Here is an 18,918-nt window from a genome sequence, read left to right as displayed (position 1 = left end):
TTTTTTTTTATACAAAGACAGTAACGTACCCTATTCAGCTGTGATATTATGAATCGGCGAGGAAATCTTCAAGATGGAAAGCTCAGATAGGAATGTTCCATTCAAGGTTGAGTTTAGTATTCATTAATGCTTAACTGGGACAATTTAGTTCTTCCACATGGCCTTCCCAGTGATTCCGGACTCCTTAAGCTGAGGATACACACACACACACACACACACACACACACACACACACACACACACACACACACACACACACACACACACACACACACACCTTGGGACAAATCTGTGTCTGAGCCCTACATCCCAACCTGTCATTAATGGATCACTCTTTTATTGCATCACAATTCCCAGGGATTTTCTCAGGCCAAAGGAATCTGTCAGTGCAGTTGAACCAGTCCTGATGCCAGGATTTACACACACCCACAGTAGCAGTATTTGAAGTGCTGAGAGATTTTCTTACAACATACCCTCATTTCTGCACTTCATATGCTTTGTAAGTTGGTGAAAGTGAGTTTTCTTGCACTCTGTTTTATTATTCTTTTCCCCTGTGTTCTTCATCTAGTTTCCTACAGCTTACCTACTTGTTGCTTATTATTTAAGAAGATCAATTGTTGAAATCTTGGCAAAAGCTGTTGATTTGCACTGTTTAGTTCAACATGTTTAAACCAAAATGTGACTCGTCATTAGCCCAGAGAATCCAATAACTCTACTGGAATCTAGCAGTGATTCATGTTTTTTATTTATTTGATTTGATGGTACTTAATTTGAATCCTAAATTATTTCCAATTGACATTTTATTCCAGTAAAGTTCTAATACGGCTGCTAAAGTGAAGGTGGGCCTGTTGTTGTACAATAAAAACAGTTTACATCCGGCTAAACATGGAGTTAAAAAAATATGAATAATAATAATAAAAAGTGGGTATTGTGTTGCGACGGTTGCGACCTTTTCCAAACAATGCCAAGCCATTTCCACTAGTGGAGCTTGAGCACATTACATTATACATTAATACAACTAATGATTGCAGAAAAATCTTTAACACCTAAAGCGGGAAATGTTGATGTTCATTCCAACTTAAGCTCATCAGCTAATTTTCCAGAGGAATGTTAAAAAATACGAAATAAAAGTGAATTTGTATGGTATTTCTTGCATGTGCGAGTTGAGTTTAACTAGCTGCGTTACTGGTTTTGTTTCTTATGCGTAGCATTCCAAGTGTCAGGTCCGCTTTGTCTCTTTTCTCCTCTCGGTGACAGCTGGGTGAAAGCCAAAACTCGCTCCTCTCACCTGCCTTTCCTGCTCACACTGCTTGTTCTATGACGACAGCTTCCTGGTCCTCGGCGGCGAGCCAGAAGGAGCCACACGAGCAGGTCCAGAGGTCGCTGTAGTCCACAGCACTTGATTTGTCAAATGACAGCATGCTCTTTGCTCTAGTGTAGGAGCAGGTCCATACAAATATCATGACATGTAACACATAAAGAGGCATAGCTGTATAGCCATTATTTCCCACTTTAAATAGAACAGCAGAAAGCAATATGTTTCTGTAACTCAAAGCAAACATATTTTGAAACCTAACCATATTCTTCTAAAATGAGAGAGAGAAGTTATCTGTTGTCCTTTGTTTAGAGCATAATGTTAAGCAGGACCAGAGCAAGAAAGTGTAAACAAAGGGACCCTAGTGTCTCAATTTTGACACAAATAATAAATAAATGATTTATGTTCCCTGGAATCGTTGTGTGCATAACACACTGGTGTCAATGTTTTGATAGCAGGCCGCCTATTGAAAAAAAGGAGTTGTTTTAAAGGCTGGAGATTTAGTTATGTTTGATTAAAACCACAGCCTATAATTGTGACCAATACAAATAATATGTGACTTCCTTGTTCTCAAGGCCTAATAGCTGGTTTTGGTCTTATGCCTTCTGGAGATGAGACTGCATTTTGTCATCTGGCTTGTACATGCCCCTCTGGTCTCTGTCATGACTCAGTGTTAGAGGCAATGCAGCACTCATACAGAACAGTACAATGCAGTGTATGTTGTGTTGAGCATGACTGATTTCACAATTTACTAATCCTCTGAAAATATTTGACTCTAAACTTCCCTTGAGAGGAGGTTAAAGTACAGTTTTACATTTTTAATATTTTATTTGTTCGCCTTTCAAAAGTCTACAACTGGAAAAGGGTTTGTTTTAGGCCGGTGCAATATTTTGTTATAACTGCACTGCTTTGACAAAGTTACAGACAGACATTTCAGATTATAAATTCACTTTCTATATTAAATCTCTGTTAATTTTTATCTTGTGTAATCCATATAGAAGACAGTATCAGTTTCACAAGATGAAAAGTTGCAAATAAAGTTAAAGTAATAAAACTAAATGTAGTGGAGTTTAATGACAGGATCAATCTTTCTATTTTGAGCCAAAAAAATAATTATTTTTTCATTAAACCCCCCCCCACCCTTCTGTTTACACTACAGTGCACTAACCTACAGTTTAGACCCTGACCCTGTTACAGCTTGGTCTCTCTGTGTCACTCTCTTGCAAACTGACTGTATAATTCAATTCTACAACAGAAATCTATTCAAATGTAATAAATTATAAGTTTAGTGAGCAATTTGAGTGAATTAAGAGAGGATTGACCTCCATGCCTGGCCTCTGTGGATTAATTGAACATTGTGCACAGCCCCCCTCTGAACAGAGCAGTGTTGCTCACATGCTCAGGCTGTAGGCGGCATTCACTTCCTCACCTAGCAGGCCACCGTCACAGCTCTTTTGTCCTGTGTGTTGCTGGTGGAATATAGCCGTTGTCACTGTTGGCTTTATGGTTATGTGTAAACAATGCTTAGCTCCACTATTCCTTTCAGCCACTCACAAATGAGGGGTCCTGACAGGCAGTCATTTCAGAATGCTACTGTGTGTTTCTTCATCATTTGGGAATTACAGTATACGATATGTTTTCAGTTTCAGAAACACAGTAGGCAATCTTTAGATATGTGAGTAAGTCTAGGCCTAACATAAAACAATGTTGCTAAGACAGTCGTACAGCTGTACAAAGGGAAACTACAAACAAATGACACTCCACCAGCGAACACTTTTTGTTATAATAATAATAATAACAATACATGTTATTTATATAGCGCTTTTCCTGGTGCTCAAAACGCTTAGATGTGTACATTTATCTTCAGTGGCTCTGCAGGACGAAGTTGGGTTGTAGCGGCTCAAGGCGTCATTAGCAGCGAAAAGCACAACACACCTCAATCTCCTGCCTTAAAGGTTCGCAGTAAGATCATACACTGTGTATTTGTGTGAACACTGTCTCCGTACAAAATGGGATCTCTGCGGTTAAAGAGACCCAGATGAGTCAGCAGCATTGAAAAGTGTGCATAATTGACGTGAAGTTCTTGATTGTTCTTACTGGATTCACTAACACATGTAGCTTATTGAAGGACTATTATCTGGGTCATTTAATTTGTCTTAAACCTAGTGAAAGAGAGAGATTTTGCTGATTTGAGCACGTAGTGAGGCAATTTGACATGAGAATCATTCTGCTGTGTTGTTGAACATGCTTGACTCTCTCACTGGTCTCACTGGTCTCACTGTGTGTTCATGAGTCAGCTGTTGCTGGTTATTGCTGATCTACGTTTGATAATTATCATTGCAGACTGATACAAGAGTCCTGAAGTTCTCCGGGTTTCACTTTGAGAGTTTAGGGTTATATCTTGTGTTACCTCTGGGAACTCATTATATAACACATACACATAAACAAACACATGCCCAGTCTGTTCACTCCCTGTCTGCTATCTTATCCTCCAGAGGCGCACCCTCCCAGCATTAAAGACTAATTATTTTGGGCACAAAAGTCTGTTTTGTTCTTTGATCTGACTTGAGCTGAACTTTTCCCTCTTCTTTTTTCTTTCTGCCCTTGCTGATTTTGTATTCAGTCGTTACTTTTATCACTGTCTCCTAATGTCTCGCTATCTCTTGTTTTGCCAGTGCAATGTGTTTGTTTAGCCTGTTTTCTGGTGCATTTGACCACTTTGTTAACATGAAAGCATGGACTTTACTCCTGAATGCCTCTCTCTTTCGGCCCCCCAGTGTTGTATCTGAGTGGACTTTAGCTGGAGGTCAGAAAGCATGCGCTTGCCCTGATGTTTGTTTGGATAATAATCTAACTCGTGTGAAGCTCTGTCGGCTTTGTTTTCCCAGATATTGACAGCTTTTACTGGAAAGCAGACTAGAATCATTTTGTAGCAGGACAAATAGTGTATTCATGTACAGTCCTGATGCCAGAGTAAGGCTTTACAATTGGGATTGCCAAAAATGGAAATTTCCTCCGATTTGGTAGTTGGATAATAATTATAGTCAAAATGAATATACCACGTTTTACACTGAACCTAAGTTAAAGACAATTTTTTTTTCATTGTTCCCATTGAATTTGTTCATTTTGAAAAGCATTGAATGTATGTCTGCACAAAATAACAGTATGCATAAAAAGAGTGTTCTCTGCAATTAGGTGGAAATGTTTTGTGTATATCGGATTCAGCAATTGGTCAAAAATAAAAAGATTGGAATGTTGGCAAAGTCTAATATCATTCATCCATAATATATAAATAAATAAATGCATTTATTTATGGGCGCCTTTCAAAGCTCTCAAGGACACCTTACAGAGCATAATTAAAAACAAAGCAACAAAGAAGATCACACAGTAATACAAGACTTAAAGACTTAAAAACAACAATCAGTTTAGAAAAATTATTAAGATATTGAATATGCCAGTTTTAAAAAGGTGTGTTTTCAGGCTGGATTTGAAGGTTGAGAGTGAGTCCATATTCTGGATGTCTTGTGGGAGAGAGATCCAGAGACGGGGGGCAGAGTGGCTGAAGGCTCTTGACCCCATTGTGGTCAGGCGGGCAGAAGGTACAGTGAGTTGGAAGGCAGAGGAGGATCGGAGGGCACGAGAGGGAGTGTAGGTGTGAAGGAGTTCAGAGAGATATGGAGGTGCAAGAGTGTGAAGGGCCTTGAAGGTGAGGAGCAACACTTTAAAATCTATGCGGTATTTAACGGGGAGCCAATGGAGTTGTTGGAGAACCGGAGTGATATGATTAATGGAAGGAGTTCTGGTAATGATACGGGCGGCTGAGTTTTGGACCAGTTGGAGCTTACGCAGGGATTTGTGAGGAAGACCAGAGAGGATGGAGTTGCAATAATCAATACGGGATGTAACGAGGGCGTGGATGAGGATGGCGGTGCTGTTGGGTGTGAGTGATGGAAGGAGGCGGTTAATATTGCGGAGGTGGAAGTAGGCGGATCGAGTGATGTTGTTGATGTGAGCTTCAAATGATAAGGTGCTGTCAAGGATGACACCCAGACTCTTAACTTGGGGGGAGGGTGGGACTGTGGAGTTGTCAATAGTGAGGAAGAATTAGTCAGTTTTGGCCAGAGTGGACTTGGAGCCAACTAAGAGAAACTCAGTTTTATCACTGTTTAGTTTTAAAAAGTTGGATGAGAACCAGGATTTGATTTCCAGTAAGCAGTCGGAAAGGGCAGTGGGGGGAGAGTGGAAGTGGGTTTGGTGGAGAAATAGAGCTGGGTGTCATCCGCGTAGCAGTGAAATTGGATTGCGTATTTTCTGAAGATATGGCCGAGAGGTAGAAGGTAGATGATAAATAGGAGGGGGCCCAAGACAGAACCCTGAGGAACACCAGTGAAGACTGGATGGGACTGTGATTTGAAGTGTTTGAGTTGGACAAAGTGAGTACGGAGAGGAAAGATCTAAACCAGGTGAGTGATGTGCCAGTGATACCAATGGAAGATAATCTGTCAAGGAGCATTTGGTGTGAGATTGTGTCAAAGGCTGCAGTCAGGTCATATAATAGTGTTGCGCCCATGAAATACCAGTACAGAAACCGTGAATATTATTTTACTCCAGACATTTGAGCGCTGAAGTGTTCGGCCTTCTGCCAGTTCAACTTCATTAACATGTGTGTGTTTGACTGTAAAGTCATTAAAAACATTTTATTTGGTCGTTTCTATCAGTGAAACTTGAATTATGCATTTATAAAAACTGTTTATCGGAGTATTTGCTCTTTTTGCTGCTTTTGAAATTTGGGGGTTGCGTTTTTTTTTCTCACAGTTAAAACTGATATTGTGATATACCATGAATGACTGTTGTGTCATAAATAGTCATATAACTGCAGTATTATAAACAGTATATAATAAAATGCTATAGGTGCAAATTTCACCTTCCAAGTCCAAGTTTATGCATATGAAGGATCAACCGGTAAAGAGTTGGAATCACCTCTTTTTTGAAAAGTTATTTTTGGGCAAGAGAGGGAATTTATTAGAGATTTATAGCGTTGAGACGGAAGGGAGGTCATCGCCTTAATGTTCTGCCGGCTCAGGATTCGAACCAGCTTACTAGGCAGCGATTTACGCTCTAACCACTGAGCTATCCAACGGCCTGGAATCACATCTTTGAAATATCCTCATGAAAAGAAATATTTATATTTTTCTTTAGTGAACATTATTGTATTCTTTATCCGCATCTATAAAACTGCATGTTGCATATTTGCTGTATCACCAGGAACATGACACTGGCCTTTGACATTTAACACTCCACTTCCTGCTGTTTTTCTCTTTCCTCTCTCTCTGTCCATGCCTCCCCCTTCTCCAATCTCTCTCTCGATGTGTCTCAGTGTGTCAGTCGTTGTTTGGAAACCCTCACTCACATCTCTGCTGTATATTTATGTCTAGGCTTCCACTTCGCCTGCATTCCCTGCAGCCTAATAAGGTCTGGATCCAAGGAGAGAGGGAGGGCACAGAGGGCGAGGGGAGATGGTGGGAAAAGGTTGGACAATAGGCATCAAAAGTATGTTCCCACAAGCTGGTTTTAGCCTGTGCATGTGTGCATGTTTCCGCTGGTTTTGTGTACAGAGAGACCACACAGTAGAGGATTAAGGATAATAAAGGTCTTTAGGTTGACGTATTCCCAAAAGTTGGGAAGCACTTTGATGTAGAACAATGTAAACATTATACAATGATATTTTCTCTTGTAAATGAACATGCATGTTAAATACAGAACAAAAAAGTATGACATTAAAGTACTTCAAAGACTATTCTTATTTGCTCCAACATATGTGGAACTCCTTGTAGTTTTTCATTAATTGTTCCATTCATAAACCGTCTCGTTGCTGCTGGTGCACATCAAAAGCTTCCCAACTGTCATTTATCACTCTATTGTCCACACACAGCAGAGTCCCTTGGAGGGACCCTGAAACATCGCCACACCCTGAACCTTCCCCTCTCTTTCACTATTGTTTCCTCTACTATAAGGTGTTTACTCCATCAGTGACAGGTTTCTGGATCAGGTGGTGCATTTCTGTGTTTTAAAGTCCTCACGAAGTACTACTTAGCTGTAGGGCTGCTCGATTATGGCAAAAATCATGATCTCGATTATTTGGGTTAATAATTTATATCACGATTATTAAAAACGATTATCCATTTACTTTGAAAACATCCATTTATTGAAAACAAAAAATTATAATAACTGAAAAACCAATACAAAAAAATAATACTTCTTTTCTTTGTTTTTTTAAATAAAAAAATAAAAAGTTTTGTTTCGATTATGTTATTTTCATAATCGTTGCAAGCCAAAATCGTAATTACGATTTAAAATACGATTAATTTAGCAGCCCTATCAGCTGTGAAATCCCCTACTGAGACCTGTCATCTGATCCCTGATACACCTTCAACCGTGCAGCAGATTAGATTACCACAATATTCACAAAAGTGAGTAGCTCTCATGAACTGCCCTTCTCCCTTGTCTTCTCTTTAGAAATGCCCCAACATAACATGGAGAGCACCAGGAGCCCGTGGCAGCGGGGGCCGCGGCCGCCGTGGATCACCAGAGTGGCTGAGGGCCACAGCCCCGCCTCCTCGGGGGCGGAGTCAGACACAGAGAGCAGCAGCACGGAGAGTGAGAGGGTAAGTGAGTGAAAGGTTGTTGATGAAGGTGATCTGCTCCTTTAATGTTGTAACAATGAGGGGAGTCTGAAAGCCCCCTCTAGATCCTGCTTGTCAAAAGAAAGAATGCTTCAAAACAATGAACCACGGCACATTACTAGACCCAACCGTTTACTGTTGTAAAGCCTCCATGTTGACACTTTCATACTTTGTTCCCCCCCCCCCACCCCCATGCCAGTCTTGCGTCAAAAAACTGGAGCTGGGCTCACTGAGGGTTCTTCCGTCGTCCTCATTGCTCCGACAGCGAATCACAGAGATCGACCAACAGAAGGAGGAACTAAAGATTGAAGTGAGCATCTAACATAATTGTTGCCCAATTAAATACAGGCACCAACACATCTATTTTTCTCATCCTATTCATATATCAAACTGAAACAATTGGATAATTTGTCAAGTGTTATCATTAAAGCATTTTAAGAAATCCTGAAATGGAACAGCCAAGTAGCTTACTTTTGCTACTTTAACCAAAAAGACATGAAAGATCACTGAAAATAAATGATTGACTAGATGAATAATAGTTATTCTTTAAAATGTTAATGAGACTACTTTGGCATTGAGTTGCCTTTGTCTCTAATGTGTAATGTTTTGTGGGCAGTTGGTTGGGCAAAAAAGCAATATAAAGATCTGTCCTTGGGCTTGGCTTGCCTCCATTTGTTGCTACTTTTTACACTTTTACAATCGAGGAATCTCTGAGAACATAGTCCGCTGATGAATAAATATATAATCATCATACATTTCAGTCCTAAAACAAATTAAACAAAATGTAAAGGGTTCTAGTGCAAAAAATTGCTGCATCAAATAACCAACCGAAACTGAGTGTTAAAGGAAACTCTAAAATAATTTCGATGGTGTTGACTTGGAGATCTAAATGTGCAGACTTCAGCAAACTCCGACACAGTCACGGTAAAGGAATGCATATCTGTGACTTGCTCAAGCTGGTCAATATGATTCAGCTCAGCGGCGTCTCCTGCCCTTTCAGCTGCAGCTGGAGATCGCTCTGCTGCAGGGAGAGCTGCAGACGGAGAACTCTCAGCTGCACAGACACACACAGAAGCTGCAGGCTCTACAGCAGGAGGTCCGACGAAAGGGGAAGCACCGAAAAACCGACAGACAAAAGGTATCATGCAATACAGCTAAAAAAACATATTTCATTAGTCACAAACTTGTATGTGTTTTGTGATTTTGTGATGTTTTACCTCCTGGTTGTGTTGTGGTTCACATGTGTGGGCTCAGTAATGATCTGCAGAACAAACTCTTGTAAACATGGTTGTGAAATTGACTTGTTATTGTGTTGATTTCTTCTCTTTTGAAATATTTTTTTGTTCTGCTTTGAAAAGTTGAGGTGATGACATTACTCCTGCTTCACTGCCCTTCCCTGTAGGAGCGAGAGAGTCTGGAGGAGGAAAGACGGAGGGTGAAAGAGCTGAAGGGGATGTTTGAGGAGAAGGAGAAACTGATCCCCAGTCAGCCAGAGAGCCAGAGAGAACTGCTCACACTGCAGCTGAAGCAGGTCAGTGGCTGCAGCCTCTCCATCTATGAAGAAACTAAAAAAAAGGCGACATTGTGTCATGTTCATAAACCTGTTGAGACTAACCCCTTTTGGACTTACACCCCTTAATGCTTATGAAATGTGAATATATATATACATATAGTTTGAAGAAATAAGCCTGGTGACTTTTTACGTAAAATTCACAACAGCGATTTCTTAAAAAAGCTCAAAAAGGTTTTCATTTATGGAACCTTTTATTATCACTGCCCTTCTGTCTCTGTGCATTCAATCTTGCTAAGCATGTTTATAAGTGAATAACACCCAATACATGATGTTGTTAGCAGCTTTCCAATTGATATGTACTAAACAACACTGAAACTGATCCTGGTTAGTCCATGCCAGTGTGTCTCAGATGCAGGTTGTGTAAGCATCAGTTCGGATTCCTACACATAATGGTGTGTGTGGTTTCACAAAGTGTGATTGTTCAGTACCTGTTCAACCTGCCGTGTCTATGTTTCCAACACTTAGACACACACACACACACACACACACACACACACACACACACACTTTATGAGATGGTGAGACACTCACACACTCATACTTAGACACACACACACACACACACACACACGCACACGCACATTACTTTATGTTGTGACATGACATATTTATTTGGAAAGATCCTTTAGAAACCCCACGGAAAAAAACCTCATGCGTGCACGCAGGACTTACCGTAAGTACACACTGCACAGGAAGAAGAGCAGGTGTTTTGGTTATGAGGCAATGAATATGCACATGTTTTTACTTTCACCAGCACTTGTACTTTTATCTAATGAACATGGTTTGAGTCATTTTGGTAATGCAGCCTTAAAACCAGTGCTTTTATGGACAATGTGACAAAGTAGTTTTCTGATAAATACAATTTGAAGTCAATAAAGATGTCTTCTATAACAGTCTCAAGTGAACAGATATATCAGACATATATAACAGACTCATTTGTCGTTAAATAAAAAATGGAAGTATAAAAGCAAGTATAAATGTTATATATTTTTTTCCTTCCATAAACTTAGTATAACCCTAATAATATCATTTTCTGAAGCAATTTACTTTGTTTTTAATATAAGGAAATAAAGGAACCAGCTTCACAAATGGAAGTCTAGCACATTGGAAATGGCACTGCTTTATGACAAAACCCTTAAACATTATGAATTGACTTTAGCTTGAACTAAAGTCTGTCTTTAAGGTAAACAAGCTATTCACAGATTAGTTTGAAGAGAGGTTAAATGACAAAGAACAAGTAATATCTCAAGTGTTGTTCCTTAAAGGTAGGGTAGGTAAGAATGGAGAAACCAGCTCGAGTGCGCTAGAATTTGAAAGTTCGCATCCTTCAGACTTCCATACAGAGCCCCTCCTCCAACACACACAAACGCACACATGACCAATGAGGGCACGAGATAAATTTGTGCACAGATGGAAGGCTCACAGGCAGGTAGGCCATCCAGTTATTTTAGCCGGGCCGGCTCAGATGATTGGTCGTGCTTTTTACAGCGCCACGGCTTCCACAGATGACATTTCTTTATGTATTTATTGTCAAAGCATTTCATATATTCATTGCTATCAGGATGTTAAGAGCATTCCATGGAATATAACAAAAAGTGTTTCTGAAGTGAATTACCTACCCCACCTTTAATATCTGAGTGCTGTTTATCAGCTATCAGAGTTTTATTGTGATATTTGTTAGCATAAAAAAAAAGATATAAATGTAAACAACAGCTGAGTTGTATTTGACTCGATCATTCATCTTGATTGCAGGAGAGAGAGGCGATGGAAGCGGCGGTCCGGGCGTTTGAGGACTGGGAGTTTAGTGTTCTGGAGAAGGAGAGCGGACTTGATGAGGATGATGCGAGCACGGTTGATGAAGATGGGGAGGAAGAGAGTGAAGGGGAGATGGATAAGGAAATCCTACGTCAGCAGCATGCGATCAACAGTGGACAGGTAAACAGCAACGTTTTGTCGAAGGAATTTTTCTCAGAGAATTTCACAACTGCCCCTGACGTGTTATACGGGTTTACAGCTTATCTGTGTGTCATGTGCTTCATGTCAGTGTTACCCCCACTGGCTGACATGGGATTAACCTTCACACACAGTACTCTTAATACAGAGTTGTGACATTAGACTTCTGCACAGAGCAGGTGGACAAACAAACAACACCACACAATCTAATCAGTCTAACACAGTAGCCCGGCAGAGACGTCTACATTTGTCAAATATGACAACGCTGGAACTCAAAGTCCATTTGAATGCACGCCAACACGGGAAGGTGATGCCTATAACAACTAGTATATCTTACTACAATTTACTTCATATTTTAGGGGTTTATCATTCATTTATCATGTTTTTCTTCATTGATTTCTGATAGTTTTCTCATATTTATTGATTATGTTTGTGTCATCAGTGTTGGTAGAGAAATAGATCACAAAAACATATTCATATCAGTTTAAACGATGCACTACATAGAATACACAGTTTGTTCACTTTCACTTTAATGCTGTTGTTACTGCACACATTGGCATCACGATTGTGAGAGACATATGATACACAATCCTTTACTTTACCAAGTTGGCTTTCTTGTTTTCCTTTTTTAACCTAACAACGGTTTTCCAGCATCCTCCAATTATGAGCATCTGAAATTAATCCTCTCTCTTCAGAGTCAAAATAAGGAGTGCTCAGAGCAGAAAGGGAACTGTAAAGCCACAAATCTGAGCTCCTCCTAAAATAATCACAGAGTTGTTTGCATTAATCAGCAAAGCTATAAATCTGCAGATTCTATTTTTTGCACTCCAGCTCGGTGGAAATCATCATTATTGGCTGATTTGCTCCAAAGCCACTACCACTTTCAAGCAGTGTGCACATGCACTGTCCTCAAGTCACAGTCCATGGTTGTCATTGCAGGTTAAGACTTGTCCTCCTTACTCTCCATCACGTTAAATCGTGACACGAGCGTGAACCTTTACCTCACTCTCACCAGCATCACACTGACGCTGTCACATGACTCCAGACAGCAAACTTAATTACATCAGAGGCCACCCTGAGAGAGAAATCCAAGGAGCAGGAAGGAAAGCAAAGCAGTGACAACGGCGCTGAAGACCGAGAGATAAAATGCATGAGGGGATTTGGAAACATTTTGAAGCATGGCTGCATTGTTCTGGCTTAAATGATATTCAGGATCATCTCTGTTCAACATTGGGATCATGACTATTTGTTTCAAGAATGCAATAGCTGTATCACACTTAGAATCGGCAGGATCATTTTCAAGTTGATTTTAAATGTTGAAATGAAGAGAAAGATTGGATGAAATAAATGTGTATTCCCAAACAGAGATGAAATACAAAGCAGTAATAGACAATAAAAACAATAGTTCCCCCAGATCATGCACTCAAATATTCCAAAGCCTTCACCTTAAACTTTCAACCTGTTTCTGTGCAGCAGTGTGTATACAAATGGCCTGTGATTGGCCAGACAGTTTTGAATAGACCAGACTTGATTGTAAACCCCACAACAGTAAATCTAAATGAAAAGAGACAACGTACCACACAATGAATCTGATTTACTGTGGAAGCCAAGATGATGATTGTCATTGTCAAACACTTTGTGATGGGGAGAGTCAACAAAAGGAGCAAATTGGGAGACAAAACTATTCAGGTTTCGGATTTCCACGATCATTTGAAGAGGCCTGGAACATTTTGGCACTTGCGTGAGATATCCTAAATGTATAACTGCAGTGAGGCGCCAACTGTTGAGTTTTCAATCTCTAATTAAATGACTGAGACATGCTCTTTCCAACGGTGCTTCCGACTTTCTTAAATGTGAAGGTGAATAGGAAACAATCTGTTGTTTCTTTGACAGCTTCATCAGTCTTACGCACTATAATTGACTCAAATTCTACAGCCACGCTGTGAGGGTGTACTTTAACACAGGGGTGTGTTGAGCTAAATGCTAACACCAACATGCAGACATGCTACCAATAATGATGGCAACATGCTGATGTTTAGCTGGTATGATATCTACTTTGTTTACTGTCTTAACAATGTTCATATTGCTAACATTTGCTAGTTAGCACAAAACACAAATTACAGCTGATGATGGCACTTTATCTAAAGTCAGAAGATTACTAAAGTCTTTGCAAATAATCCTGAGGGATATATGATTGTTAGAAAACATTTCTTTGCATCTTCCCATAGCTGTCATATCTCTTGCAACCACATATTTCCATGTTGTATTGACAATGTTATGAAAGTTGAGTCCACAGTTCAAAGGGATTCATCCTCAGGTGACCATGAACCATCAATTTCATAGCATGGGCTATGAATGATAAAAGAAGGTTGATTGACACATTTTATATTGCCATTTTGTCATTTAATGAGTACATTTCTTTTTTGGAATTTCCTCATTGCAAAAATATTTCTGAAACCTCCACTATTTCCAAATGTCTCCAAGATAGAAAGTGAAGGCAGCTGTAAAATCTTTTTGACGTTAGATCTTTGTTTACATTCTGACAAAAAGTTTCAAAATGGCTGTTGTTCCATTCCCAAGTCAGATTCCACAAAAACACATGAATACAGACAATAGATTAGATTGTGATGATGATAATATATAATAAATTGTTCCTCAATTAGCTGAAGTATGTGAGAGGAGGAGAAGAGGGGGATTGTGTGAGAGAGACGGTGGTTGACTCAGCTGCAAATGACAGCTCATCCTTACACCCTCTGTCTTGTCTGTCTGTCTGTCTGTCTGTCTGTCTGCCTGCCTGCCTGTCTGCCTGTCCGTCTGTCTGTCTGTCTGTCCGTCTGCCTGTCTGTCTGTCTCTCACTGTGTCACACTTGCTGCCCTAATGTCCTGATTTAAAAACGACCCATCATTTATTTTGTTCCACCCTCACTCTTGCTGTCACGTGTTCCTCTCCTGCCTCTCATTAACTTGCAAATGTGTGATTTGCATTGTGTCTCGGCTCAGGTAAAAAATCAGCTCGGCTCGGGGCTCGGCGTTTGCTCTCAAAACAGAATCCATGTTTACACACCATTAAACCTTAACATCATGAAAAGAAGAACTACACTGGGGGCCAGCCAGATGTATCAGATACAGCACACGCCAATTGTTTTGAGGAGGAGAAACCATGTGGCTGTCCACACTGATGGGAAGTATGCTGTTAATTTTCAGGAGCGAGTGCAGCAGTTACAGAGACAGCTGAAGGAGATGGAGAGGGAGAAGGAGAGGGACATGAACGCCTTGAGGAAAGAGAGGAGAGACCTCGTCCACACAAATCAAACGGTAAGAGAGATATATGATATTATGGACTATTACCAACCACCATTACTACATCTGAGAGTTCATTCATTCTGTCCTCTTTTTTTTTTTTTTTACTTGATTGGAAACAGCATTTTAATTTTGCTAAAAGAAGGAAAGATGGCAACTGTGTAAGAAATCAAACCCTATTTCCTCCCTAGTTTGCCAATTTCTTTTGAATGTCCAAATCTGAAGTATAGTATTCAAACACATGTTGACCTTACAAGTGAATAGTGGTTTTGTTTGAACATAGATTGTTAAATGAACTGTTTAGTGAGTCCACACCTCCTACATCAGTTTCTCTGCAAAATGGTTCAGAAGTGTCAATATTAGCACAAACACAGTCATTTGTGTGGTAAAGGATTTAAAAAGTGATTTTTAGTTTTACAGCTGTAGTCTCCACAGTTACTGTATTTACTATGATTAGAGGAAGTTGGTTTTTTGTGTATATTTGATATCATGTTACTGTGGAAAGACCACCCTGCCATGTTTTATCAGTGTGTTATGAATATGTGTGATTTACTCGGTCACTAATTAAACGGAGCTGTGCCTTTATCACACCGCCAGTGGTTTGTCTTTTGACTTAGGACAGCACCAGTTAAAATGAGGAGGAGGAGGAGTGGAGATCTAGTCGAGGAAAAAGCAAATCAGACATGGAAAGAGAGAAACAGAGGGAGGGAGCAAGAGGGAGTTGAGAGAGGGAGGGAAGGAAAGGGATAGAGGGAGGAGTAAGCATTGTGAGGGAGGGTGCTGCTTTTGTGAATGTGTGTGGACATGTGAGTGTGTGTGTGGATGTGTGACAGGGAGAGAAGGCAAGCTGGGAGAAGTTCCGCATCATTTTAACAAGCGGTAAGCCAAAGACACTCAAATTGATCCTCGTGGCTGACAGGCGTTTGAATTGTGTTGGTCAGAAACTGCCTTAATGTGTTAAGTTCATCTGGAAGAGAGAAGGGGAACAGCTGGAGGGAGGATACAAGGGAGTGGCAAAGGAGGAGAGAGGGCAAGACGGTGTCATGACCAAGTGACTACAATATGACCGTGAGCAGGATGTGCTTTACTTCTGACATGTGGGGTTAATGCTCCGAGCTTGTTGTGTCCTACAGAAAAGAACTTGTGTAGTAGATAGTTTAAGGGAATTGAATCTGATGGGATATCATAGTTGTAAGAAGACGCAGATGTTGAAGAAAATTATATCCGAGGATCAGTTGCACAAATCTTCCCTGTCTGCACATTGCCCACCGTGGGCATGTACGGGTGTAGAGTAGTGAAAGAGACAGATAAGAGTTAAACAGTTGACTGCATGTGGCGGCTGAATTACTCATGTGTTTGAGTCAAGCAGGGTGGGAGGGAAAGATAGTGAGGCAATGATAATTTTGTTTAACTCATTACGATCCCTCTCGGAAGTGGACTTTTCATTTTCAGCCAGATGTGGTATGTCGAACGCAAATCAGTGTTTGCCATCTTCCCTGCCCCTTCGGTTTATTTAAAACTGTTTCGCTTTTAGTTGTCATGAATGATACGTTGCTACATTTCAAATTCAATATATTCTGGTCCTACAGGTTCTCAAAGAGAAGAAGCCTCCCACCGATTGGTCGGACATCACCGGCTCAGTCCCCTGCATGATGTCACTTTCCCCTCTGGTGATTCACAAACCTCCTCAGGTATGTCACCATGGAAACAGCATGTGTGTACTACTGACAGCATGTGTTTACAACTAACGTTTGGTTTCAGTAAGTGCCTTTTTTATTTCCTCAACAAAGCTGTCAATCATTAGTCATTAAACGTCTATGACAATTTCCCAGGAACTTTAAAGAAAAGGTTTTGTATGGTCACACCAGCTGTCAAAAACGAAGAGATTTTAACATCATTTAATGTTACAGAATGCCATAAAAACATCAACATTTTAAAGTCTTCTCATCGCTTCAGCTCACATTCTTTTTATTTAATTTTGAAGGAACAAAGCAAAGAGTCTGCCAGTTTGCCTAGAAGACGGAGCTCGCATCGCAACAACAACAGACTCAACGACAGACCGCAGTCCGTACAGGGTGAGCTATACCACCCCCCTTTTTCTATTTTCTATTGTGCTCTTTAATTGCTCACACTGAGGGCACCATGTTATAGAACAATACCCACTCTCTCTGCACTCTCATTTTGTCTGACTGTTTGTTCAGTTCCCTCCCTTTTAGTCAAATCAAAGGTGTGTCGGTTGCGTCGACAGGTTGTTATTACGTTGGTAGAAAACAGGATTTTCCTGTATAGGCTGGATGAGCCACAGAAGAGCTTATATACTTGATCTCCAGTAGTATTATTTTTTTACACACACACCTATCAGTCTCCAAATCCAGGTAGCCTGATCTACAAGGTCATGTCAAGTCTTGCCAGGTGTCCTTCTCCTACATTATACATTCTTGAAAGCTGTAACTTAAATGTCTTGATCTAATGTACAGCATGACCCACCACCCCCATTTTTCTCTCATGCCACATATTATATAAAGTTATTCTCGCTGAACAATGCACGTCTCTTCCCTCTCTCAGGGTTGGTGAGGATGCTTCCAGACAGCCAGTCCCCGGGGGCTTTTACATCCCCCATCCCCTCCCATAGGCTCAGCAACGGGCACAGCAGCGGGCACAGACCTGGGAGCAGCAGTGGGCACAGCAGCGGGCACAGCAGCGGGCACAGCAGCGGGCACAGCAGCGGGCACAGCAGCGGGCACAGCAGTGGGCACAGACCTGGGAGCAGCAACGGAGGCGGGTTCCTCACACCGTGCAACAGCACAACGAGCTCCCGCGCTGCCAGGTCAGATACTATCCTGCTTGTGTGATGAGCACTGAGAAATTAAGAAGGCTGTGTGTACTTCTTAAGCATTTACATGAAACAGTAGGGGCTTTTTAGTTGTGTATGACAAAAAAACAAACTGTGAGGAGTATCCCTTCTTATGAAAGGTGCCGTTAAGAAAAAAAAAAGAAGATCATTCCAGATATTTTTGGTTGTTTTGGCAAGTACTCAACAAAGTTATTGTTTATGTGTAGGAGCATGTTGACAAGGCTATTACAAAGTTTAATAAGCAGGGACTACGCCGACCGTTTCACCAGATTTTCTAAAGCACTTTATCTGGAAGTAATACTGAATAACTTGGTGTCTTTCCTGCACTCTTTACACATTCCCAGATCTTATCTTGGGACGTACTGTACAGTGTTATAATGACGGATAGGAATGATGGCGGAAACTACACTTTTTAGATAGGGGTGCACCGAATGGGAAATTCTTGGCCGAAACCGATACCGAAAATAGGAAACAGTTGGCCGAAAACCGAATGCCGAAAATGATTAATAGAAATATATATATATATATTTCTATATATATATATATATATATTTCTATTAATCATTTGTATACATTTTTTACCAATGTTGTTCAGCTACCTGATTATGGAAAAAGACATGATTATGGCAAAACTTTACTTAACTTAACTTAAATAATAATCACTATTATGGGTCCATAAAACATTTATTCAGCACTTTTGAATGCATACTGTACATTAATTCCAAGTCAAGTGCATTTTCTTTTCTCTGTAGGATAACTACAACAAAGTGCATTCAGAACAAAGCCAAGGTGCTTTAAAACTGCATAAACATCTAGGCCAGTAGGCCTACAACAAAGTAGTGTAAATAAAGACTGTAACAGCCAGGGCTTCAACAACAACAAATGCACCTATAAGTGCATGCATACAATGTGCACACTGGATAAATCCACATGAATGTAACTATTTACAAATGGAATTACAATTGAATTTCAAGAATCTGTAAATAAGGCTGTCTGTCCTCATAAGCAAAGTAGTACATTGTATAAAGATACATAAAGTGAAAACTGGATACAAAATCCACAATCAATTACAAATTAAATTACAATTTCAAGAATCTCTAAATAAGGTGGTCTGTCCTCATGAGCAATGTAAACAACATTGTATCATTTAGATACCGAAAGTACAATATATTGAACACTGTGCTGCTGTCATTTCCCCCTAATGATAACCTGAGATGGTGAATTATAACTCACAATGAAA

The 18,918-nt window shown here is 40.3% G+C and overlaps 1 protein-coding gene across 1 annotated transcript; it reads left to right on the top strand.

Moving 5' to 3' along the window:
- Nucleotides 1–78: 78 nt before the first annotated feature.
- On the top strand, nt 79–17,651 carry phldb3 (pleckstrin homology-like domain, family B, member 3; the record flags this gene model as incomplete). The annotated part of the gene is made up of 11 exons (XM_010776825.1): nt 79–499; nt 6,751–6,844; nt 7,832–7,980; nt 8,198–8,308; nt 8,999–9,136; nt 9,401–9,529; nt 11,324–11,506; nt 14,729–14,839; nt 16,414–16,515; nt 16,809–16,899; nt 17,390–17,651. Coding segments are annotated over exons 2-11 (1,289 nt in total), but the record flags the coding sequence as incomplete, so codon positions are not given.
- Between the last annotated feature and the right edge of the window lie 1,267 nt (nt 17,652–18,918).

The sequence above is a fragment of the Notothenia coriiceps genome, unplaced genomic scaffold (genome assembly GCF_000735185.1).
Source record: "Notothenia coriiceps isolate Sejong01 unplaced genomic scaffold, NC01 NC01_scaffold00017393, whole genome shotgun sequence".
NCBI lineage: Eukaryota > Metazoa > Chordata > Actinopteri > Perciformes > Nototheniidae > Notothenia > Notothenia coriiceps.
This window is presented reverse-complemented; position numbering and strand designations above follow the sequence as displayed.